The sequence below is a fragment of the Abramis brama genome, assembly GCF_963993115.1.
Source record: "Abramis brama genome assembly, chromosome: 15".
Classification (NCBI taxonomy): Eukaryota; Metazoa; Chordata; class Actinopteri; order Cypriniformes; family Leuciscidae; genus Abramis; species Abramis brama.
Genome location: NC_139977.1, coordinates 24,892,589 through 24,919,077, shown reverse-complemented (window position 1 = coordinate 24,919,077; position 26,489 = coordinate 24,892,589). Strand labels below are relative to the sequence as shown.

Genomic DNA, 26,489 nt, shown 5'->3' with positions numbered 1-26,489 from the left:
CCGCATCCAAAGATGAACGACTTCGAGTATAAGTCCGGACGCGTCGAGTATAAACCAGGCTTAACACTGCACGCCTATAGACTGAACCATACATAGACTGTAGAAAAATTATTAAATTTGAGAATCCCTATGCAATGAAGGAGGGAATGAGAGACATGCTTCTCTTCTAGAGAACTCCAGGGCTTGCCATCTGTCCAGCAACAGGAATTATAGAAATAATAAAGCTGGACAGCACATAAATTATGAGCATACTGCATAGGCTGCTTGGCTTTCTTCCTAAGTGAGATGAAATACACACTTTAGGCAAACTAATCTAGCAAAAAGGTTTGGCAAAAACTGTTTTTGAAAGACCATCACTGAGAACCTACAGTATGCAAATGTTTCTACACAACTGTACAGACCTGCACATGTGGACCTATTATCTGACATGATATTGACTGGAGATTGAACTAAATCCTTAAGTAAAGGCATGTGAGGAAAAACAAACACTTGAAGAAAAGGTGCAAATAGACCCAGGAGACATCTATGAAAACAAAGAAGAAAAACTACAGAGATTACAGCACAAAGAGCTTTTGAGTGCATCCAAAATCACTTCTGTACCCTGCAGAGGAAATGCAAAGAAAAGGGACTCGCACCTGCAGCCACCCGCTTATCAAATGCCAGTCAAAAGTGCTTTTCATGACCCGAGAGCATTGTGTTTCCGAAAAAATGTCAAGGGATATCATGGGAGGACAATGTTAGTGTACTTCTCTTTTTATTAAATAAACTACTCTTTTCACTAAGAGGAACTTTACAATGTGGCCTTTCTACTAAGTGACAAAAAGACTGTATTGTATGGATTCACGGTTGGAAACATACGATAGTCTCAAGTGTAAGCATCAGGTGAGAGATATGAAGTGTAGCGATGATAAAAGAATTCAATAGATGAGAGAGAGAGAAAAAAATACATTCCCAGAGGGCTCCACTTGATAGAGAAATGACTAGGACAAGCTGCTACCTTCCTGCAACAGTTTGAAAATCCACACTGTGCATCACTGATCAACACACAGTGAAGTCAAACATGTGGGGTAATATAACTAAGCAAAGTTTATCAAGATGCGTGTTTGTAGATAGACAGATAGATAGATAGATAGATAGACAGATAGATAGATAGATAGATAGATAGATAGATAGATAGATAGATAGATAGATAGATAGATAGACAGATAGACAGATAGATAGATAGATAGATAGATAGATAGATAGATAGATAGATAGATAGATAGATAGATAGATAGAGTCAACTGTGCAACAAGAAACATTGGCACACATTCAAATGGTACTCCATTATGAATCTCTTTGACTCCAGCACAAACAAAGCAAGGCCAGGTCCATACCACTCATTGTCTCAGTGCATCCAAAACACATGAAAGACATCAGAATTGAACACAACTCTTTGAAGTCAGCACTTTGTGTTCCTGGATAAGCAGCCTCAGCTCTGATCGGAGTCCTGAATATTCTGAGTGGGATAAAGAACCAAGAACAAGCGCAGACGATGGCAACCCAACCCGCTCTGCCTCAACCTAAGGGGAGGAGCTGACGTCAACATGGACAGATGTGAGACAGACAGAGATAACATTCAAACATCCTCTCTACCAGGCCCTGGAGCTGTAAAACAAGCTAATTAAAGAAGATGAACAATAATCGTTAAGGCAAAGGTAGCTAATAGTGCTAGCAAGCGGCTCGAGCCTTGAGTGCTGTCAGGATGATTAATGGCATTTTTAAATGACTTCCACAAAGACATCACAGCGGTGTTAACGGTCAGATCAGGTCAACCGCAGCTTTGGTTGTTACTTACTGGCTGAATGTTCAACCGCCTGTGACCACAGAGAGAGGGAGGTGGGCTTGTAACCATGGTAACAAGCTAAGGCAAAGCATCCTCTGTAAATACCGGAGTACTAGGTTTTTGAACTAAACTGGAGATGAACCTGTTTCACCCAAGGCTTCGTTTGGATTGGCTCAAATGAACTTGTGTTGACCAATGAGGCTTTTGCCATAGGCGTAACGTTCCATCAAGCATAACGTTCTGCCCATTCAGACCAAGGTACATCAAAGAGCTAACATACATACCAAAAGAAAGGATAGACATTTTTTATAGCCATTTTTTTCTTATGATATTGCAGTGATCTTATTTTTTACATTTATATATTTTTCTTACAGTTGAATTAATTAAGGCGTGGTTTGTCTAAATAAAAGAGACAGAAATAGGATAAAGCTGAGAATCTATCATGTTTGCTGCAGTTTTTGCACATTATTGTGATATCATGATATATATGTTGTATTATGAAGTAATTTGCAATAGATTATTATTGACAAATAATTTAGAGACAGGACAGGAAATTAGTGGGAAATGAAATTACAACATATTCACTTGAGCAACACAATTCTAACCACTAGGCTTCATTTATGACAGTAAGGACACTACATAGGGACCCTGTGAATCAGTTATTAACTCTTTCCCTGTTATTGACGCAAGTAATTTTCCGTCATTTTTGAGACAACGTTTCCGCTTTCCGTGTTTTCGCGCTATTAGGCATCTTCTGAAAGAGTACAGAATCTCCGGATCAAAACACAGGCAAAAAAGGAGCATAAAACAAGTGATAAAAAAGCATTGCTTATGCACGTTGTAGTCTTTGAAAAAGAAAAAAGAAAAAAACGCTTTTTGTTCAAAATGTTGCTTTTTTGCATTCAAGTGTCATGTGAAATAAAAAGAATGCATGAAGCTAGAATCAAACTTTTTGTTGTTGTTTAAAAGCAGAGGCTCAGTTCTTTTTCTTTTTGTTGTTGATATATTGCATGTTCAGATATTCATACAACAAAATATTCTGGGGGCCATGAAAGTTTTGTGAAAATTATCAAAAATGCTGGCGGTGGCTGGCAACTTAAAAAATAAATAAAAAAATGCTGGTGGGGAAAGAGTCAAGAGGAATAAAAATTATGTAAAATAATTAATAATAATAACAATACATTAAATAAGAATCAGATATAGTCTTATGGTAGACTACTCCATCTTCATCTTCCTCCTTTCCTTGCCCTGCTTGATTTGTTCCTGCTGGACATTGTAGTATTGATCTGAACTTCAGAGCGGGGAGGGGAGGAGATTTATTCTCCTATTAGAGGCTTTTGCTGTGTGATGGCTACAGATTAAAGGTCTGCTGCTGCCCAGAGCAACACCGTTACACCGGCCTATTCATTAAACAACTGAATATTGAGTTAAGCCAGGGTTAGGCCAGCTCAGGCTGAGTGGAGAGAAGAGAAAAGGCATGGGTAAACAGCACATCCTTTTACTTCTGATGTGGAAACCACTTCACACACCCATGCACTCCATTTGATCTAGAAAATCTATAGTCTGCTGTATTATATGATCAGTATGTCTGTCAAAGTCCCAGTGACAACAAGTCTGAAACACTGTGCTTATTACCAGACCCAATGACTTTTATGTCTCAACTCAGACCTGTCTCCCAGGACAGCTAGGTGACTAGCTTGACCAGATTTAAAACCCATGTAATAAGTTTTGTGCCTGTTAGTCCATGTCTATTAACTTTGAATAAATTCTAGAGTAAAGAAAGAGATTGATTGATTGATTGATTGATTGATTGATTGATTGATTGATTGATTGATTGATTGATTTAGTTGATTGATGCAAGGCACTACAGGCAAAACCATGTATGAAATGTATGTAACCAACATGTATGTATGAAAATTAGTGCATATTTAATTAGTTAATGCATCATTTACATACAAATATTTCAGAAAACTTTTGTCAACTGTCTTAATGTACTGAGACAAATCAACTGGGGAAAGTATAGTGATATCTAATAGTTAAATGTTTCACCCTTTTCACATGTAGTGTCTTGCCTTAACTAAAAGAATAAAGATAAAATCACAAAAGTCTCAATTTCTCAGAGAACCATCCATTTATTAAGTAACCAAGTACATTAACGATCGCATTTCACTTGTAGCACCAACCCTGAGATTGGCCTTTCAGTGTCTTTCTGTCCTTTTTTCCAGTTTCTCTCATTTATCTTGCTTGGCTGCAATGGATGTCTACAACTTGGCGTCTGCATTCTGTCCCTTTCTCAAAACTGGCTCATCGTCTCTTGTTTTAAAGCTCTCCTTTAGTGACGCCCTCTCCATCACTTCTTTCAAGGCATCGTCTCATGACTCTGCATGTCGCCCATTAAAAAAAAAAAATCATGACTGTGATTCCACTAGGAGCTAAACAATAATTTAGTATGAATCTAAAAAGACAGACACTCCACTGAGATTTCACCTTCAGCCAAGACATCTTTAAATTAATGAGCACATACTGTACATGCGATCCGAGCAACCTTCACGGCACGTGGAAATATAATGAGATGAAGACCGTCTGATAGAAGAAAGATGAAAGGAACCAGGCAAATAAAAAGTAAGATAGGATTGGTGGCACGAGCGTATTATGGGACACTGCCTTAAGCCAAGTTCACAACGACAGTGATTGCAACAAAGACACCAGAAGTCATTAACTTTCTGAGAAAGTTAGCAAGTTCTCAAAGTCCAGTGATTCGACAAAGTTGAGAAAAGTTTAAACTTACTGAAAATGAGAAGCAATGCGATTCGGTGACTACCAATCCATGAAGTTCATGTTACTGTGAACAACTTGACTGTTCTGGCAATGCTTTGTCTTTGAATGCATACATTGATATAATAATGGCTGCATAAGATACATTATATACACTCTTAAAAATAAAGATCCTTTATTGGCATCTATGGTTCCATGAAGAAACTTTAACATCCACAGACGGACCCTTTACATAGCACAAAAGGTTTTCTACAATGGAAAAAGGTTCTTTATATTACAGAGAGCTGCAGGGATGACATATTTTTGAAACAAGTTAGCATTTTTGTACTTCGGGTTCCATTGTGCTGAAGTCAATGTTTTTTTGGTTAAATGGCTGAAAGTTATTTTCATATTTTATTCTATGGCATAAAATACCCCATTTTGATTATTTAAAAGCTCAACTTGTCTTGAAAAAGGCGGTTGCTAACAAGTGGCTGAAGGAATACAGAGGTTAAAAGTCAGCAGCAAAACAGGTAAACCCATCTGCTCACTAGGTCCTTTCACAGTCTCTTTATGTTCATAATAACACCATTGCAAACTATTCTAACTCAAACTGTTTTTTTAAATAAAGACTGAAAGCGTTGTCAAAAGCAAAACTTGAAATGGCTCAGCAATTTACTGCAGAGCAAGCACTGAACGCTCATGAGATGGCGAATATGAGCCAAATGCTGAACGTACTGGGAAATGAGCTCTGATGAGGACAGTGATGATGGTATAAATCTGCTTAAATTGGACCCTTCCAAGCTCCAAAAGGTAACAAAATATGCTTTATTTTATTCTTCTGTAATTGTTACTCTAATATCAGGAGAGTTTTATATTATCGTGACAGGTAGAGATCCATCCGTGTTAGATATAGATCCGGGTAGCTAACGACCCAAAATATATAATAATGATTGCTGAAACATTCATGCATTTAAGGGTTAAAAGTGTATATCTATAATATCTGTGTGATCATTTTTATAAGCTAGTTATGTAGCCTACCAATAGCATTAGTGCATCCTGTGGCACGAAAGCCTACCAACAATAAAGTGATCTCCAGCTATTAAAATCACTGTCAATGTGAATGCGGTTTTACAGCAAATGGTTTTTGAGCCATTTTGATGCATCCACATAAAAACAGAGTTAAATCCGTAGTGTCTCGCAGGAATCAGATCAGAGGAGCAGTGGGCCGTCGACGTGAACGATCACAGTGATAAATATAAAAGAAAAGAGCATGCCATTGTTTCAAGGCCTAACCGGGTTGCCTGAGGACAGCATGGGCCAGACTACTGTTGTCGAGGTAACAGTGGGCAATGGTAATCGCAGTGTACTGTCTGGGCGTGGAAATGGTGATGCCCTCCAAAATTAACATATTGTGAAAAAATAATCTCCTTTTTCTAGTCTGCATAAAATAATGACTGCAAGACCAAGCAAAAGACTCTGCCAACTGTTTATATCGGCTGTATCATGCAGCACTAGTAAGTGGTCATTTTAATTTGGCTAGCGCCCAGTTATCTGCTAACAGCAAACTATTTATGACTACTGGGTGAACACCTAATTAATATATGTATTTATTAATTATGTATCTAATTATTATATATATATTTATATCCCAAAATGCTTCTATACTCATTCTAAGCTGTTCCTCTCTCTTCTTCTTCTTCTTCTTCTTTTAAACTGATCACAGTCTGCCATACCCCACTTACTCTGTCTGCTTTTTATCCTCGCTCATCTTTGATTTATCTGTCAAGTCCATTTTCAGAATTGCAATTATCTGCTCCATAAATCCACAGTCACTGAAATTATAACTTGAAGCTTGACAAACATAAACTGTGGACTGAAATGGACCACAATATAAAGAGCAGGTGTTGGGAATACAGACACCTGGAGATAAACAATGCAATTGCACTACAGTTACAGATCAGCCAGCAAACCCTGGTCCCTCTTAAAGGGATAGTTCACCCAAAACACAAAGGACTTGTGACTTGCTTGACTAAGGCCGCATTTACATTACATGGTTCAAGTGATCCAATTTTTTTCCTCCTATGTGGAACAGATCGGATATGACCCACAAACGTGTAAGCAGGAAAAAAACGCATGAATTCCGATATTCTCAGGTTTCCGGCCTCATTCATATGTGGAAATAAACCTGATATGGATCAGATATGTGCATTTGCATCAGCGATGTAAGCAGACAGACCGGATATTTCCCTGTCAATGAGAGTCGTACATCATAGAAAAAGCGACGGTGGCGAGTGACGTCAACTCAGGTGGACATCAACTGTGATCACATGACTCGTTTCAATGGCACAATGGAGTACAAAGGCTCAACCCAGTGGAGTCATGCTAAGGTTTTATGTCATTTGAGCCTTTAGGGCGGAGAGACAGTGACCTTTAAAGATGATGCAGAAAGCAAAAGCTTGTTTTATCATTTTGTCTGCATCCATTACAAATCACGCCGTTTTTACTTCCTTTTCAGCCTTTTCCAGGTCAGTACATCTACCAAGGGAAGTTTTTCGCCAAGTGTATAGTGAAAATGCAGATATGTTTCACTTCTAAAAGATGCAAGCTGGTCGTTAAAAAAAACAAAACAAAAAACGGTTATAGTCAACAAGCAAGAATTGGGCATCAAGACCTGTAGTGTAAATGCGGCCTTTATGAACCAATACTCGAGACTGGACTTGGACTTGAACTGCATGACAACACACAGGGCAACACGTAGATAGCAGCACTGCATCAGTGATTCAGACAGCAGGAGAGAGATTGCAGCTCAGCAGTGGGCTGGTTCATATACCACAGTTTTACAAAGGTACGCAAGTAAAGAAGAACCTCCCTCTGGTGTCCTGAAGTGCCCAGATATACTGAACCATGAATATTTATACCACTTAAAATAAAGTGAGCAAGCAAGATAGAGCATATTTTTCTTGCTGTATTTCAGTGGGGAAAAAAACCCTGCATTTTATTCACTAAGCAATCGCAATCCAGTTTATGCAGACATTAAATGTGCTGAAATAGCATAAATATGGCATGTAATTTAGGCTCATTATAGCTTGCATTGTACCTTTTTCACAAAACTCAGCACTATGTGCCTGGCTAAAATCGAGCTTTACCAACAACAGAAACCACCCATACCTGCTAGTATTAAATTCTATATCATGACCAGAGGAACAAATGTGAGGCATTCACAGATTCTTATTTGCTGCTTTGGTGCACAAGAAAATGTCTCATTATTATCAATGTTGAAAACAGTTGTGCTGCCTTTTGTGGAAATCATGATGTTGTCAAAAAAAATAGGAATATTTTAATTAATTTTTCCTTTATAAATGTTTCAACAATGATTTTGGACATGTAGATAATGGCCTAAATCATATGGGGAAAAAATAGAACTTTCTTTTCTTTTCTTTTTTTTTAAAAAGAGAGAAGTTTACCTGTATTAGAAATCATTGCTGGTCTGCAAAACTGTCTGAATCAACTCTGTGATTCTGTAAAGCCTGGGACACACCAAACCGACTTCAAAGAACTAGCGGCGACAAAAAACACAGATATTGTCACCTCGCGTCGGCTGCGTCTGTACCAATAAGCTGCGCTTGAACACACAGCACAGACTACAGCCGACTGCAAACCAGCATGTGCGTTCTGCGCCTGCGTGTAAGGAATGAACTGTCTGTATCAGCAGTTATCAATAATCTATATTTGTAATTCAAAAGGAGAAATCGAAACAAGGATATACGAGATATACACAGATATATGAATTACGAAACGTAAACAAATCAGTGCTTGCTTACCATTTTGAATATCAGTTATGTTGATAACTTTATTCATTTTAAGCCGCTCATGTTGTTATGAATACATTCGCGATTTGGAATTCTCGGGTAGGATTACATGACATTAGATTAGCCTTTTGTCTGTGCCGTCTTGACATCATTCTCGTGCACTCGTTCGCTAAACTGATCATCCAATCAGAGTTTCCACTCTAACCGATGTCCCCGACGCCAATTCAACATGCTGAATTGGGAAAACTGCTGCCGACGAGAGCCGGTGTGTGGAACGCACCGCAAAAACTAGCCCGACGGCTGACCATCGGCTTGGTGTGTCCCGGCCTTAATAACAGTAAATGTCAGACTTTTCTGTCAGCAAAAGCACTATTCCGACAGGACTAGTTTTTCCTGAGGAGGTCAGATAATTTTGAGTTTACAGAACAACTTCATTGTAATCCTGTCACACAACCCTGGCTAAAAATTACAAACCAAATTACCAGTTTTTCAGCTAACTCATGGGTCCTCTGAGAAATCTAATCCTGTCTGGGTAGGAATGTCTGTAAATTCAGAATATTTTTTCACAACGTATCCCCTCATTTATTTTGACCTTTGTCAAATATTGTAACTAAAGCCAAATTTTCTTGTTGTACTTCCTGGCGCACCTTCATTATGGATTTAGACCTTTTTCTAACACTCTAGGTAAAATAACAGTTCAATTACTGCTGGCATTTAATCTGATGGAAAATAAATGAATTCCTTCCCTTAATATACATAAATGTTGTAATTATAACACACATATAATTTACATAAACTGTTTACATACTTTAATAGGATTCAGGATGACCTTCAATAACACTTGATTCCAGACAGACACTCTTATTCCAACCTAAAACCAACAGGCATCGCGATCAACATGAAATCACAGATGTCCTCTGTCAATAATTGTAACTCAAACGTCATTTGGAAAAGGAATGCTGTCTAAATAGTCCAATATCAACTTTCTTAGGAGTACAGGATTGGCCAGAGGCCAATGTTTACATAAACTCAGAAGGGGACCGGACTAGAACACTTTGTAACAGGCACTTTTGCAAAGAAATAAAGCTATCTCTTACTTTCCTGAAGACATGGAACACACACACATCCATTTGAAACTGTTTCTGCCTCCCCAGCAGTGGGTTGCGGACTCACCCTGTCAGAACGACCACAAAGTCCATTACGTTCCAGCCGTTGCGTAGGTAAGAGTCTTTGTGAAACACAAAGCCCAGGGCGATGATCTTAATGCCGGCCTCGAAACAGAATATTCCGATAAAGTAGGGCTCTGTGTCGTCCTGTAGGAAGAGAGAGCAAAAAGAAGGACAACTTGTTTTTTAGCGTGCCTGAAAGAAGAGAGGGTCTATTGATGCATGGATAAAAGATAGAAAGCAGAATATAGAATATAGGTTGAAGCTTTTCACTTTTTTTGCATGACACAGGGTCAAGATGCATGGATTTGCACTGTGATGGGGAAGGTGAAGATGTGACAGTCTAAATCCATTGAAAGTGTTTTACATGGTTATTATTGTTAACTACAACTATTACAAAAATATTTCAGTTCACTGAAATAAAGCTAAAATAAAATATAAATATTAGTAATTAGTAACTAAAAGAAAATTTAAATAAACTGAAATAAGTTTAAGTTTAACTGGAAATAAATACAAATTAAAAATAAAACTGAAATAAATAAAAATGTATTAAGCCCAAATAGCATTTAATAAATAAATAAATAATAATGACAAAAGCACATAACAAAATGACTAAACATTAAACTAAAATTAACATGAAAACTAAAAGTATAAAATAAAGGCTTAATTAAAAAATATTAAAACTAAAATAAAAACTAAAATAACATTAAAGGCATTAAATAAATATTATTAAAAATATAAAACAAAGTATATATATATATATATATATATATATATATATATATATATATATATATATATATATATATATATATATATATACACACACACACACAATTTAATTCAATTAAATATTTATATAATAATATATTTAATTTTAAAACATTTCATATGCTATTAGTACCACTGAAACCAGAACATTTTATCTAACAAGAAAAAGGGTCTCAAAATTCTGAAACCTAATAAAACTGGAGGAAATATACCAAGTATGAGTTAAGGAAACTGTTAGAAGAATGTACTTAAAAAGATTCAGTCCTGGCTACAGCATGTCGCATTGCTTTTGAACTCATTCCCATTAATGTCACCAGAGCCCTAAGGCTCTACAGGCACTTACACCAGACTAACCTCTCCAGAGCTCTGCTCTCAGCAATCCCTCCCACTTTATGAGTGCAATTATCAACCCTGCTCGCAAATAAGTCTTCTTATGGTGCTCTTTTTGATGGAAACCTTATCCTAGCAATATAATTCTTTAATATAGTCTTCAATAACAACAGCATGATGCCATTTTGTGATGATACTTTGGTACAGCGAGGAAAACGCTGCACTGTTAAATCTTTCTGCTCTCTGTAAAAATAAATGTGCCTTTGGCAATGCATTATATAACATTCCATTAGCAAACACAAAAAAAAAAATTAAACAAACAAAAAATAATTTCATGTTGAATAGTCCCTAAAGGTGCCCAAAGCTAAATCACACTCTATTGGTGTATATTTTCTCAATAATAGTCTAATTATCGTTGTGGTGCTAGACAGCACCTGTCTTGTTGTCTCTGTGAAATCACTTGGCAAAAATGTGCTTGCAGGAGCAGATGTGAGGCTGTGCATAACGGATGATTTATGGAAGCGGAGACATGAGTGAGCGTTGCAGCAGACAGCATATTTCAATCTATTATGTATAGATCTAAAGAGTTTATTAATAATGAACATCCTGTCTGTAGTGTCTGGGTATAAGGGGCCCAGTTTATCTCTGCAACAGGTAGGGAACTGGTTGCGTTGCAGTGTTAACCAAACAAGATGTTGATGAGTTTGACAGGTTGAGGTTGAACCCTCACTACAGGGAACAATGAAGAATGAAATAACTCTTCAGTTAAGCACTGTCACTATCTGGCGTAAAACACAGGTCCTTAAAAGGATAGTTCACGCTAAAATAGCATTTACTCACCCTGGTGTTGTTTTAATGTCATATGCCCTCCTTTCTTTTTCAGACCACAAAAGGAGGAATTTTTTTTTTAAATGTCCCTCTCACGCTCATCCATATAATGGCAGTGAATAGCAACCAGCATCAAGCTTTTAAAAAACGTAAGCAAAATTATCACAGAATTTTCCCATGCAACACGTGTCATATATTCCGAGTGTTCTGGGGTCAGGATTTTTGTTAAATAATACATAAAATTTCGCTTTGTTTTTCACGAAACCCTATCGTATACCCCCAGAACACTTGGAATATATGAAACGTGTCGCATAGGACCATTGTGTGTGTCACGGCTGGTTAAAATACAGGAAGAAAAAGGTGAGCTGGATCTATTTGCAGGCCAGCAGTTTGTAAATAAACAAAACTCAAAAAGGTAACAGAAACTCTCAAGAAATCTCGGAATCAACACAGGAATGGGACAACCAACTTAGTAAGATGAATACCGAACAAAGACTGACTGAAAACAAGCTCAATATATACAAGCCTGAAAAAAATCAAAGAAACGAGTAACAGGTGAACAACTTAGGGTGCTTTCACACTGGCAGTTTAGTTTGAAACGGGGCATGGTTTGCATGAAAAATTGCAAATATGAAAGCTGTTCTGCGGACCCAGGTGCACACCGAGGTACCGAACCAGAGACTACCTGACGGAGGTGGTCTGAGTTCGGTTGCACTTGAACTGTGCCACGATTTGCATGAATGTGAAAGCAACACGAACTCTGGTGCACATTTGTTCAGCAAGTAAAGCAACCTGCGCATGCGTTTTAGCCGAATACGATGTATTTAGCTCAATAAAACACATGGGATGATGGTGTTGATGATTTCCCTTACGAGCGAGAGTCTCCTCAAAAGAGTCTGTTTGAAAGCTGCAAAAAGCAAACTTCATGCAACGCACATACAGTAAACCCAAGTGTAGTTTATTAAGTTGCGCATAATAGCACCAAATTAATTATATATGGACCCGCATTCTGTTTTCTATCAGGCGCCGTGCACGTTTGTGATGACGTAAGATGAATGCAAATGCACCAGGGTTCGATAGAATCAAGCTGAGTGTGAAACCAGACTAACCCTGCGCGGGGCACCTGAACCATCGCACTTGGACCGCAACAAACGTGCCCAGTGTGAAAGCCCCCTAAATCAATCAATGAGAAACCATAGAAACAAACTCAAACAGAACCAAAACACGTGCAAAACCCACCCAAAACAAACACAAGCACAGATCACCCTTGACACTGTGATACTTTTGTGTCTTTTTTAAAAAGCTTAATGCAGGTCGCTATTCACTGCCACTATATGGATGAGCATGAATGGGACAAAAAGAACTGTATACTGCACAAGAACAACACCAGGTTGAGTAAATTATGACTTAACCCTTGTGTGGTGTTCACAACCCAATTTCCCCTGTGGTGTTCCCAGACAAAAATGGCCGGACTATAAAAAATAGCTTATAAATCTCTCATTATACTATATTTTCACCCAATATTGGATTCAATCTTTTTGTCAACTTGTTCTCTTTCAGTTAGGACTGGTTTTATATTTCTATTTGCATCTGATTAATCGTAGGCCTCATTTATTTGAGAGTAGGCATCTCATTTTTTGAGTAAAAAAAACATTATTTTTGAATAATTTTGGAAATATTAAATAAAATCTGAAGAAAATTGGCACTGTTTATCACACTAGTCTACTTTAATTTTTCACCAGGAATTTTGTTTTGAAAAACTTTTATTTTGTACAATATGGCACATTGTCACTCGTGGTGTTCCCGGACAAAAATGACCGGACTACAAAAAATAGCTTATAAATCACTCGTCATTCAATATTATCACCCAATATTGGATTAAATCTTTTTGTCAACTTGTTCTCTTTCATTTAGGACTGGTTTTATATTTCTATTTGCATCTGATTAATCATAGGCCTCATTTATTTGAGAGTAGGCATCTCATTTTTTGAGTAAAAAAAAACATTATTTTTGAATAATTTTGGAAATATTAAATTAAATCTGAAGAAAATTGACACTGTTGATCACACTTGTCTACTTTAATTTTTCACCAGGAATTTTGTTTTGAAAAACTTTTATTTTGTACAATATGGCACAAAATGGCATATTGTCACTCTTGTGGTGTTCCCGGTCAAAAATGACCGGACTACAAAAAATAGCTTATAAATCACTCGTAATGCAATATTATCACTCAATATTGGATTCAATCTTTTTGTCCACTTGTTCTCTTCCAATTAGGACTGGTTTTATATTTCTATTTGCATCTGATTTCTTGTAGGCCTCATTTATTTGAGAGTAGGCATCTCAATTTTTGAGTAAAAAAAAACATTATTTTTGAATAATTTTGGAAAAATAAAATAAAATCTGAAGAAAATTGGCACGGTTGATCACACTAGTCTACTTTAATTTTTCACTAGGAATTTTGTTTTGAAAACTTTTATTATGTACAAAATGGCACAGAGTTACACTTGTGGTGTTCCACTGGGCCATTGAGGGCCATTGTTTCAATTAGCCATTGAAAGTGAATGGGAGAGACATGTGTTAGAAGTCCATGAGGAATATCTTTAGATCTGAGTGATGGATTATGGTGAGTTTGGGCTCTTTTTAATTTTAACAATCTCATGTTAATAATGATGCACCATTTTCCACAATTTATGCATGCTTCATTGAGTTATGAGTTAAAACGCGACATAAGTGCTAGGCTACATCTATATTCAAGGCTCTGGTTGCACCTGTTGGGGTTTGTGTGTTACAACTCCATTAGGAATATCTTTAGATCTGAGTGATGGATTATGCTGAGTTTGGGCTCTTTTTAGTCGTGATAGTCTGCTGAAAATAATGATGTACAGTTTTCTACGATATGTGCATGCTTCGTGAAGTTATGAGCGAAAACCAAACGCGAGTGCTTCATGAGTATATACTTGGCTAGGTGCGTCTGTGGTATTCTCTGTGTTAGAACGCCATGAGGAATATCTTTAGATCTGATTGATGGAATATATTGAGTTTGGGCTCTTTTTAATCGTGAGCTCCTGCTGTAAATAACGATGTGACATTTTTCATGATCAATCTATGTTTCATGAAGATACGAGTAAAAAGGCCAAGTCTAAGCTACCTTGCTTGGCTATGTGAGTCCGTGAATTTCTTTTGTGTTAGAACTCAATGAGGAATATCTTTAGTTCTGATTGATGGATTATGTTGAGGACTCATTTTAATTGTAAGCATCTGCTGTAAATAATGATGTGTCATTTTCATGTATGTTTCATGAAGTTACGAGCGGAAATGTGTCTAAAATTCAGCATTCATATATGGTTTACACATGGGTCTCTTGAAGGGCTTCTTTTACAAAAACCTCACTCAAGTTTAGTAAAAATCCTGAAACAATTATGCTTGTTGTATTCTACTCATTAAGACCTTTCAAATGACATATGACACATGACTATCTGAGCTGTATGATGTATTTGAAAAAGCAGTTTGAAAAGTAGTTTATAAATTATGTTTTTTTTTCTTTCTATTTATCAGCAAATAACTCTGCACTACTTAGGAGTTTATCAAATTGGCTACATTCATTGTAAATTTCAGACTCTAAGCTTTCAAATGACACCTATTTTAAGTTGATCAAGGTCATATTTTTGAAAAATATTATGATTATTTATTTCGCAGCTAGGTGGCGCCTGCGGGGGGTACACTCCGTTTTAGAGTGATAACTCAGCACCCGTTAGGATTTGATCAAAGTGATTAGATGCATTAAAAAGCTGAGATTCTAAGCTTTAAAATGATACATATTTTGTGTTGTTCCATTCATTGATTGCATTGGTCTCTCCCATTCACTTTCAATGGCCCATTGAAACAATGGCCCACAATGGCCCTCAATGGCCCAGTGGAACACCACAAGTGTAACTCTGTGCCATATTGTACAAAATAAAAGTTTTTCAAAACAAAATTCCTGGTGAAAAATTAAAGTAGACTAGTGTGATCAACGGTGCCAATTTTCTTCAGACTTTATTTATTTCCAAAATTATTCAAAAATAATGTTTTTTTTACTCAAAAAATGAGATGCCTACTCTCAAATAAATGAGGCCTACGATTAATCAGATGCAAATAGAAATATAAAACCAGTCCTAACTGAAAGAGAACAAGTTGACAAAAAGATTGAATCCAATATTGGGTGATAATATTGCATAACGAGTGATTTATAAGCTATTTTTTGTAGTCCGGTCATTTTTGTCCGGGAACACCACGAGAGTGACAATGTGCCATATTGTACAAAATAAAAGTTTTTCAAAACAAAATTCCTGGTGAAAAATTAAAGTAGACTAGTGTGATCAACCATGCCAATTTTCTTCAGATTTTATTTTATTTTTCCAAAATTATTCAAAAATAATGTTTTTTTTACTCAAAAAATGAGATGCCTACTATCAAATAAATGAGGCCTACGATTAATCAGATGCAAATAGAAATATAAAACCAGTCCTAACTGAAAGAGAACAAGTTGACAAAAAGATTGAATCCAATATTGGGTGAAAATATAGTATAATGAGAAATTTATAAGCTATTTTTTGTAGTCCGGCCATTTTTGACCGGGAACACCACAAGAGTGACAAGGTGACAAAACCCCCCCTAAAAAACACAAACACCCCCCCTGTGTCACAAAACATTTCAGAAGTATTTATACCATTTGTGAAAAAAGTCACCAAGTTTCAGTCCAAAGCGATAACATTAACTAGTATTTTCGGGAAAAAGAAAATCTTCACCGGACAAAAATGTCCCGAACACCACATGAGGGGTTAGTTCACCCAAAAATGAAAATTCTGTCAGTAATTACTCACCCTCATGTTGTTCCAACCCCGTAAGACCTTCGTTCATCTTCGGAACACAAATTAAGATATTTTTGATGAAATCTGAGTGCTGGATCACTCCTCCACAGGCTTATGGACACTATAACTTGCTGGCCCAGAAAATGTATTAAAGACATTGTTAATATAGTCCAAGTGACTACAGTGGCTCAATCTTAAGTATATCAAGCGACGAGAATACTTTTTGTGCGCAAAAACAAACAAAAATAACGACTTTATTCAACTTTTCATTTCCTTCTCTCTGGGCCTCGAGTCTTTTCACGTAGTGTTTTTGCGCAGCGCGTCTGTGTTGTACGTCACACGTAGGCTCACTATTGGCCGACGCTGGTCATGTGTGTGATGCGTGTGACGTGCAAAAGGTATTCTCGTCGCTTTATAAACTTAAGATTGAGCCACTGGAGTCACTTGGACTATATTAACGATGTCTTTAATACATTTTCTGGGCCAGCAAGTTATAGTGTCCATAAGCCTGTGGAGGAGTGATCCAGCTCTCAGATTTCATCAAAAATATCTTAATTTGTGTTCCGAAGATGAACGACAGTCTTACGGGGTTGGAACAACATGAGGGTGAGTAATTACTGACAGAATTTTCATTTTTGGGTGAACTAACCCTTTCATTTTCATTTAAGGGTGAACCATACCTTTAAAGGAACAGTTCACCAAAATATGAAAATTCTGTCATAATTTATTCACTCGTGTGATGCCGTTCCTAACCTTTCTGACCTTGAAAGTGAGTCTAAGTTGTTCTTTTCCACAGAATCAAAGCATATCGTTCCAATAAGGACCAGAAAGCAACATCAAGGTCCATATGTTTTGTGTGCTATCTTCCAAGTCTTCTTAAGTAATAAGGCAGCTTTATGTGACGAATAGACCAAAATTAAGTCCTTATTTGAAGAAAATCAGCCCTTCCCAATAGTGTCTCAATGTCATGTCATTCCACATAATCACATTTTTGTGTGTGTGTGTGTGTATATATATATATATATATATATTAGTATATATACAGTATATTATAAATTAATAAACAAGAAATGTATACTTTCATTCAGCAAGGATTAATTAAATTGATCAAAAGTGACAGTAAATGATCTTTCATTGTCACAAAAGATTTCTATTTCAAATAAATGCTTTTCTTTTGAACATTCTAATCAAAGTATTTTGAAAAAAATTACTTATCACAGTTTTCACACAAATATTACAATATTAAGCAGCACTTTTTTCAGAGGAAGGGGAAATTTTTCAACAAAAAAAGAAGAAGAGTAAACATCCCTTTTGTGTTCCACTAAAGAATGAGTCATTTGGGTTTGAAACAATATGAAGGTGAGTAAATGACAGAATATTCATTTTTGAATTGAAGTTGTAATGTTGTTGACATGTTTATGTGGTATTTATATGCTTTAAGACAAACCATGTGCAAATTCATCAGTCAACACCATTGCTGAGTATTTTCTCCTTAAAACTGCACTGAACCAAAGACAGTGTCAAAAACGCAGTTTGAAATCGCCCGTTTCCAACCGTCACAAAAATGCAACCAATCCTGTCAACGTACAAGGGCTTTTCTCCACTGACTTTCTATGATGTTCAAAGGATGCTGATTTTTAGAAGGCAGCTGTCTAACTCTGATAAGGAGAACGGTAATGTTTGTGTAACATTAGCAACAAATTATTAGCTGTTTGATAACATAGTCAAGCAAAAGACTAATCATATCAATTACAGTTATGTGTCCGACGTTGTAGAGAGAGATACATAAAAAAATTCTAATACAGCAACTTGTAGACAACCCTTTATAATTTGGTTTCAAACACATATGAAACACTAAATTAAACCAATATTTTCACTTGCCATTGCCATTTACTACAGTTGACCGAGTGGATCAGGAAGTCTGAGCTGGTGTGATTGAGTGGAGGCGGGGACTAACTAGCATATTCATTGCTCTGTGTTTAAGTTAAGCAAGGGTGTAGAGTTACATTCAAGCATGAAGAAATTATTTTCACAGGAAAAAACTTTTAAATATGTCGTATTTTGCATTTTCTAGCATCAGGATGCTGTATTCGAGAGGATCCCATTGACCTTATTGGCTCATGCTGTTTTCCTTTCTGTGATTGCAGCGCTCCTCCGGGGAGTATGGAATCCAACATTACCGCCTCCATATTCAGCTTTACAAAGAGACTATTACCGACTTAATCCGCCAACATGTCCAGTCCCTGCTTTAATTGTGCCACAACACACTTTGAAGCAGCTATGTTATATCACTTTGACTCAACAGGCACAACTGCTGTTGTGAGCAGGGGAATAAGAGCAAGGCAGTGGATCAAAGCCTGCTCTGCATGGGTTAAGGTCGGATCATGAAGAAGCAGCGTTATGCACACATTTGTCAATGGTTCCCAGCAGGATGGGTTTTAATGAGACAGAGACATGGCTCCTGTGTGGAGTGCTTGGGTGGTTCTCAGTGGCCCTGGATGGGAGCTCTGAGAGTGGGATAACAGCCTCTGCTCCAACAGGCTCACCAGTCACCCACGCCAACCAGTGCAAGACCGCTAAAATGATCAATCAATATACTCCAGCGGGGATGTCGGGTGTGTGGGTGGAACGAAAAGCAAGCCAAATACACAGTTATCTCTGACTTGCTCTGCTTTAAGCAGAATGCATTGTCATTGCTGTTTCTCTCTCCTAAGAGATAAGCTTACAGTCGTATTCAGTGCAAAATGAATGATCAAATTTGTGATAGACATGTTTAAAGCAATGAAACCTTAATAATCAAGAGTGAATGAAAAGAAAACAGAGAAAGCTGATGCTCACCAAGCGTTCAGACATGGGGGTCTTGTCCATGGCTGGGAGATGCTGTTCGAGGGCCAGTACGATGCAGTTGGCGATGATGGTTGTGAGGATCAGGTACTCAAATGGAGTGGATAAGTCAAGGAAAAATGGTGGAACAACAAACACCAAAGTCAAGACAATGACAAATCCAAAACATTCTGAAGAGGAAGGTTTATAATAAAATAAAAAAGTGCATGACATAGCTATAGCCTGAGTAAATTGGACAAGAAAAGTGCTGATACATCTGCTTTAAAATATTGGCTTAAAATGTCAGTGCATATATATATTATATGAGAGTGGGATAACAGCCTCTGCTCCAACAGGCTCACCAGTCACCCACGCCAACCAGTGCAAGACCAATGCCAATACATTTTATATATATATATATATATATATATATATATATAATGTATTCACTCTCATGTCATTCCAAACCTGCACTAATTTTGTTCTGTGGACCACAAAAGAAACCTTTGATTTTTTTAACAAATGTTTTTTTTTTCTCTCTCCATACAATGAAAGTGAATGATTGGACCCCCACTGACTTGTGTTCCAGAGAAGAAAGTGAGTCATATAAAGTTGGATATACAAGTATGTCCAACTTCATCTGCATTCATACAGTACCCTCGTCGTGAAGGGCAATATATAGTGTACAGCAAATCTCAACCACTTGCTTGTTGCTTGTATCGCCGCAAAAAGTAAACTATATTATCGCCCAGCTCTAATCTGCTATGACTTTAAGGCATAAAGATATTATTATAACATTAACATCATGATTTTCTGTAAAGTGGCATTGAAACAATCGCTGCCTCTGAATTGCTTTACTTAATACAAATTTGGAATGACACATGGGTAAGAGAATGATGACAGAACTTTTAGGGTGAACTATCCCTATAAGAGCATTCCTTAAGGGTAACTACTAGTGAATTTCCCCCACATACCACACCAAGGACAAAGGGATTGTGTCATTTAAACACTCAATCACTAAATCATTAGGAGATGAGGACAGAGCAAGCCAAACAGAGCTCGACTCACATACATTTAAGCTCAATTAAGCAATTGACAGCCAACACGCCTTTGTGTCCTTGGCATAGATGACCATGTTCAAACCCACTAGAAGTAATGCTGAATACATTTACACCACCTCACTCCATGCTGGAAATTACATACAGAGGTCTGGACATAAAAATGAGACATGCTTTCAACACTGAAGCATTACAGTGTAGAGATTATGATCACACATTAGGTTGGCATGATGGTTTCTCTCTCAGCGCAGCCATTTGTGCAACCTTACTGCGTCTATAAAATGTTTGTGTAAGCCCACCAATCTTGTCATTATTAAAATCTTTTTCATCCTTTTTAGAGGAAATACTAAAAGGCTGCTAACATCTTTATGGATGGTCAGCCATTATATTCCATTCTTAGGACAGGATCCATTTTTCCAACTCATTTTCCATGCCTGTTCCCTACGGCCATAGTCTTTATGGGATTGCTATTCATGTAGGCAAGGAATGGAAAGGAAAGGAAATGTCCAATGGCCACTTCAATCACATTTTTGTCAACCCCCTGAGGGATCTCTACATGCTATGGAAACCTAATGCTATGGATTCCTGAATTTGTATGCATCTTAAATGGACTGCACAACAAATTGGAAGCATTTAAAGTAAATACGGAATATCTGATTGTAAGGTGCTAAAAAATCTAGTAAATATTGGTGACTGGAAAATCAGTGTCGAGATTTCAGGACCCTGGAGAGCGCTAGAGCTCTTCAGAACCACTGTGCTTTCCAATTAAAAATAACTTGGGTTCTTTTATTTCCATTTCGAGTTATGAATTCTAAAATGTAAATGACTCTAACCCTTCACTGAATTAACCGTTGTAAAACGGATTTACATACACCAATTTATTATGTATTAACGAGCTACATCGCCTGGCCATGTTAACAGCTTACAGTTATGCTAATGAACTTTATTAGCCTACTTGGCGAAACTACTACTTCTAGGCCTACTACTAATAACTATTATTATTATTACCATTATTACTACTACTACTAGTGAATGCAACTATTTATTGAACATTATTACTGTTGCCGCTGGAAAATTTAAGAAACTAGGCTACAGTAGGCTACAGTTAGATTATACAGTAGCTTTGTTTATAACTAAATAAAATGTATTACATAGCCCTGAGACGGGATTTTCTCATTTATTAAACGTAATCAGGTGTTATTTTGTTCCATGTTTCACCCCGTTCATACTTTATCCCGGGTTATCCCGACATTTCTTGGAAGAATACGACACACGCACGACCTGTTTAAATAAATGCTTGCCAGTCTGTGTAAACGACGTACAACCGCTTCGAAACGCATAGCAAAACAATTGCCTCTTTATTGTTCGACATTCTAACCGATTCCCCTAAATACTGAAACTAAACAGATCGTAAAAAAGTTTCTAGGAGTAGCTTATAATAGGGATATGAAATAGGGAAGCGCTGAGCCGATTTATGATTGGTTGCCTGTTGATAATCAATTCGACGTAACGTTCTGGCGCCGCTTGTTTCATCACAACTGTATACATGCCTTTGACGATGACAAACCTCTTTTGAAACGGTGCTTGATGCTGGGTTAAACTAGCATTTATCCCAGGGTTAAAAAAAAAAAAAAAAAAACTAAAACATAAAAGCAGTATGACAAACCATTTCGAGCGCTGCCTAAAAATAAATGAGCGACTGCTTTACTTGCCAACGCTTAAATTAGAAAATAAAAGATCAGCCAACACCCTGACACGACCACCAGCTGCCAAATGCCTTAAAGTGCGTGAACACGTGAAGACAAAAGGGTGCCAATCACCATTTCAGCAGGCAACAGTTCATTTGACATTGCCAGATCTAAAAGCGTGTATTATATGCTTCAAAATAATAATAATGAACAGAAATGTAGAAGTGGAGGAGTAAAAAAAGCTATATCCATTTTGCATAAATGTTGAACAATAAGGATATGGCCATTCAGTTATTCTTTTGGCGTATTTCCTGATGACATTGTCCTCACTGAAGATGAACAAAGAGCGGTTGACAGTGAAACAGTTCTGTTTGGTTTGTTTAGGATTATATAAAGCCATTGTCCTGGCTCTCTGAGCCATCGACTGTTTGTACATTCTTTGACCGCCCGAGGGACCTCCCGCCCGGGCTCCCCCTCTCCCGGCGCCCGCTGGACCTCCATAGCGGGTGGGCAGATCGTCTCCAAAGCGAGCCATCCTAGACATGCAGATATCCAACAGGTAAAATCCAAACTGGCATTAAATATAAGATAGAGAATGCACATTACAGTACAGACATCTGTTACCACTTAGAGTCCCCATCTGTCTATGCGAAGTGAAATAAAAAATATATAAAAGTCCCTTTTGACAAGCTCCTCGTGCGCCCTCGCCTCACTCCATTTCTCAGACAATTGCAACAAAAAAAGGAAACTTGTCATTGAAATGTCATTCCTGTTGAGAGCATTTCAAATAATAGAAAATGTGTAACCATCCAATTCGTGCCACATCCGTCCAACACAACCTGATCCAGCTGACAGGTCACGAAACCAAAATGTGCACCATCACTTACGCGTCATGCTAGACGGAAAAAAACTGTTGTTGGAATCAAAAGCACGAAGAAATGTATTCCATATGCACGCGCACACGTCTACGGTTTTTTTTTCTCTTTACCGATGATTTGCTTTCCGCTTCCACACAACAATTCCACTTGGAAACGCGTACGGTACGAATGGTGCCAAGTGAGTGGAAGCTGGTGCGCGAGACTCTCACACGTGACGCAAACGGCCCTATAGGCAGGACCACCTGCTGGAGAGCGCGTGAGGGGGAGGGTGTTTTAATTGATCATCAATGAATGATATTTATAACTATTTATGTCTTATTGTTTGTTTAGACCGATAATTAAGTAAAAGCGCCAAGCAAAAGTACTTAATTGTTGATAAATGACTAAATTAATTTTAAAAGATTTTTTTTTTTTAGAATATAATAGAATAGCACACTGATGGCCAAAGTCAATGGTACAATTACACAAAAGCGAATTGTGGTTTGCCTATTGTTGTCAATCAGTACATTATAAAGGTATAGTGTGCCTTTATTTGGTCATTTTTATGTATAATGTTTTTTGGCAACATACACAGTCATAAAACAGTGGGGTTTATTGCAACGTGGCTAATAATCCATTAGGACAAATTTGATGACTGAACAAATTTAGGTATCTAAAAGGGGAAATACCATAGACTTGTGGGCCTTTTGCTGTTAAATAAAGCTATATTTACTGCAGAAAATATTTTTTCATTATATTTAGTGTGGTTAAAAAAAGTCCACATTAACAATTGGAATTTAAAATTTACATGGAGATAAATATAAAGTTTCAGGATTTTCAAGATTGTAACAAAAAAAGAAATTCTGCACTGTTCCTATGTCACAAATCAAATTAGCAAATTTGTGTCAATCACTTAGTAAACTAAACATATGGAAACATGCTCTTTGGATAAGATTTAAATCATGTTGTATCAGGTCATTATATATAAATACATTATATATTGCATTTGTATTGTTTGTATATTAATGCAAAATAGAAGAGTGATTTCACAAGTGGACTCTTTTGAACAGCATTATGTTTATTTGTTGTTTGTATATTTAGCCAATTATATTTTCTATACCCTATCACTCACATAAACATCATTCCATTTATTATTAAATCTTAATTAAAACATCACTGTTAGAATTACAAATAATTAAAACATTAGATTAGCTGGTCCCCAATTTTGGTCTCAGCCTATGCAAAACATGACACACATTCACTCCACCTCTCTAAAAACGGAAAGATTCTTAGAAAAGTAACCAGCATGTCCAGATGTGAATCTCCTGGCATTACGGTCAGTAAGTGTGAAGGATTTTCTGTGTGCATGCAGCCAGTCAAGACCCAGAGGCACAAAATCTCACGAGAGACTCCAGGCTATTGAGCTAATCTCTGGATGTGTGGCAAACCAAAGCTCCATACAACACCCTAGGCATAACAGTGGAAAGAATTCAAGACACACACACACACACACACACACACACACACACGCAAGCATGTTGGGTTTTCATGTTTCATAGAGACATTCCATAGACATAATGATTCGTATATTCTATCCCCTAAACCTATCCATCACAGAAAATTCTGCATTTTCAAAAAACATCACTTATGATTTATAAGCTGTTTTCCTCATGAGGACCAAAAAATGTCCCCAACAAGGACAAGGATTTCAGATTTTACCTGAAATCTGTGGGACATTTTTGTCCCCATAACGTAGGGTTTATCTAGTGCAATGAAATTCATACATTTTATGTATGCGCAAGTGCTTTTGAGGCTATTACAGTATACAGTATATATCTTTCTGTTGAACTTTAGGACCCCTAGTGGCTAGTATAATGAATTACAACTGATCAATTGTCACTTTCTGTGACTTCTGGGAAATTCAGCTTAGTTAAGCGCTCTCAGTATTGACTTTTAATAGCATTGCACTTTAAACTTCCAGCAGACCATGATAAAGAAGCTAATAACCTTAAGTGTGGGTTACATTACAAATGACTTTCATCCCCTGCTGCTCACCTCTCCTCCCATGGTGTTCCTTGCTCTTGACACATTTCATGGGCACTGATGATATCTATGTTCCTCAGGTCACAGGGCCTCTCCAGCTCAACAGAAGTGTCATATCTGCTAGGTTTAGCAGTGTTCTGGTCATCTCTTGCAGTTTGGCTCTCTTCATACAGACTATCCTTGCTGGAATGTTCTGTGAAAGGTGCTCTTCTGTTCCTCTGCTTGTCTGTTGGCTCAGAAGTATGAGCCCAGGAGCTGAACTCTGTCCCCAGAGTTAACATCCGCCAAGTTCCAAGTGTGGCCAAACGGGCAGCTTTATTTTTGAAATGGGATGAAAGATGAAAAACAGACTGACTGATAAATTGTGCAAATTAAAGGAGTGAGACAAGTGCATGCTTGATACGATAAATTGCCAATTATTAAAGTCCCCCTTATGGTCGATACTGTATCCCTTGAAACTCTTTGATCACCAAAATGACATATTTAAACGTTTTATCCTGTAAAAAAAAAAAAAAAACATGCCTTAAAATAGCTTGAATGCAACTCTACACCCTTGCTTCAAGGATTCTTGAATATGCTAATTAGCCCCACCTCCACTCCCGCCAGCTCACAGATTCACTCATCAACTTACTGAGCAGTGTTGCCAGATGTACGATAATTTTCGTATTTGTACGATAATTTTGACCTCTGTACGATGTACGATCAATAATGGAAAAAATCCTATAATGTACGATAATTTCAGAACTGTGTGACACTTGATGGTCGTTGTAATAGGGCTTCTCATTGATCTAGCTGTGGATTCTACGTCTACCGGGGGAAGAACGTGTAGAGAGAGGGAGCGAGAGACCTTGCGTGTGTGTGCTAGTGTGCCTCACAAAGCGCATGTAAGGACCCAACCAATCAAATGTAAGTGCGGGCGGGCTTTTATCTATAGCTACTCCCGAACCGAATCAGAACCGAACAGTTTCTAAAGTACACTATGGAGAGGATAACATGAAATTAAGAGCAAATGTATACATTTTGAAAAGATATGTGCAACTCTAAAATCAAAGAATATTCCATAAAATAAAGGAATACATATTAGCCTACATTAACTACATTTTTATATAACCCTCCCTCCCTTTTATTTCTAGTTATTTGTTATTTTATTTATTTACTTACTTAATATTGAATATTTGATATTCAAATAATATTACTTGAACAACTATTAGGAATTATGTGTCATTATAAGAGTTTGATATAAATATGTGAATGTTAAATTTTTATTAATATTTATTGTTTTTTTGTCTTTTACCCCTTAAATCATATGTAAAATTGTCTAACTATGTACTTTTTGGTTATTGTTCTAATCATGTGTTTTTTAGGCTATGTGTTGGTGGGTATTATCACAAAAGAAAAAAAGTAGAAGGAAAAATAAGGAATATTTATTGGGGGAAAATATGATGTATTGATGAACTGTCAATTTGTATAATTGTGTTAAATGTGTTTGAATTGAAAGACATAATAAAGTACATATATATATATATATATATATATATATATATATATATATATATATATATATATATATATATATGCTAAAATATTTGTTATTTGGACATTATATGTGCCTTATTTAGAATTTTAAACCTACAAGTGTATTTTTATGATAGCAATAACTGTAAAGGGACTATTGTAATGA

The 26,489-nt window shown here is 36.9% G+C and overlaps 1 protein-coding gene across 1 annotated transcript in view; it reads right to left on the bottom strand.

The window, feature by feature from the left end:
- The window catches only part of cacna1bb (calcium channel, voltage-dependent, N type, alpha 1B subunit, b), a 147,399-nt gene extending 122,301 nt beyond the window's left edge, over nt 1-25,098 (bottom strand). Inside the window, exons 1-4 of the mRNA XM_084137076.1 lie at nt 24,821-25,098; nt 22,190-22,444; nt 19,178-19,283; nt 9,565-9,704 (exon numbers count right to left, since the gene is read on the bottom strand). Of these exons, the coding sequence (XP_083993202.1) occupies nt 9,565-9,704; nt 19,178-19,283; nt 22,190-22,444; nt 24,821-25,089 (770 nt within the window). The 5' untranslated portion in view covers nt 25,090-25,098. The remainder of the gene's footprint in view (nt 1-9,564; nt 9,705-19,177; nt 19,284-22,189; nt 22,445-24,820) is intronic.
- Nucleotides 25,099-26,489: the final 1,391 nt, after the last annotated feature.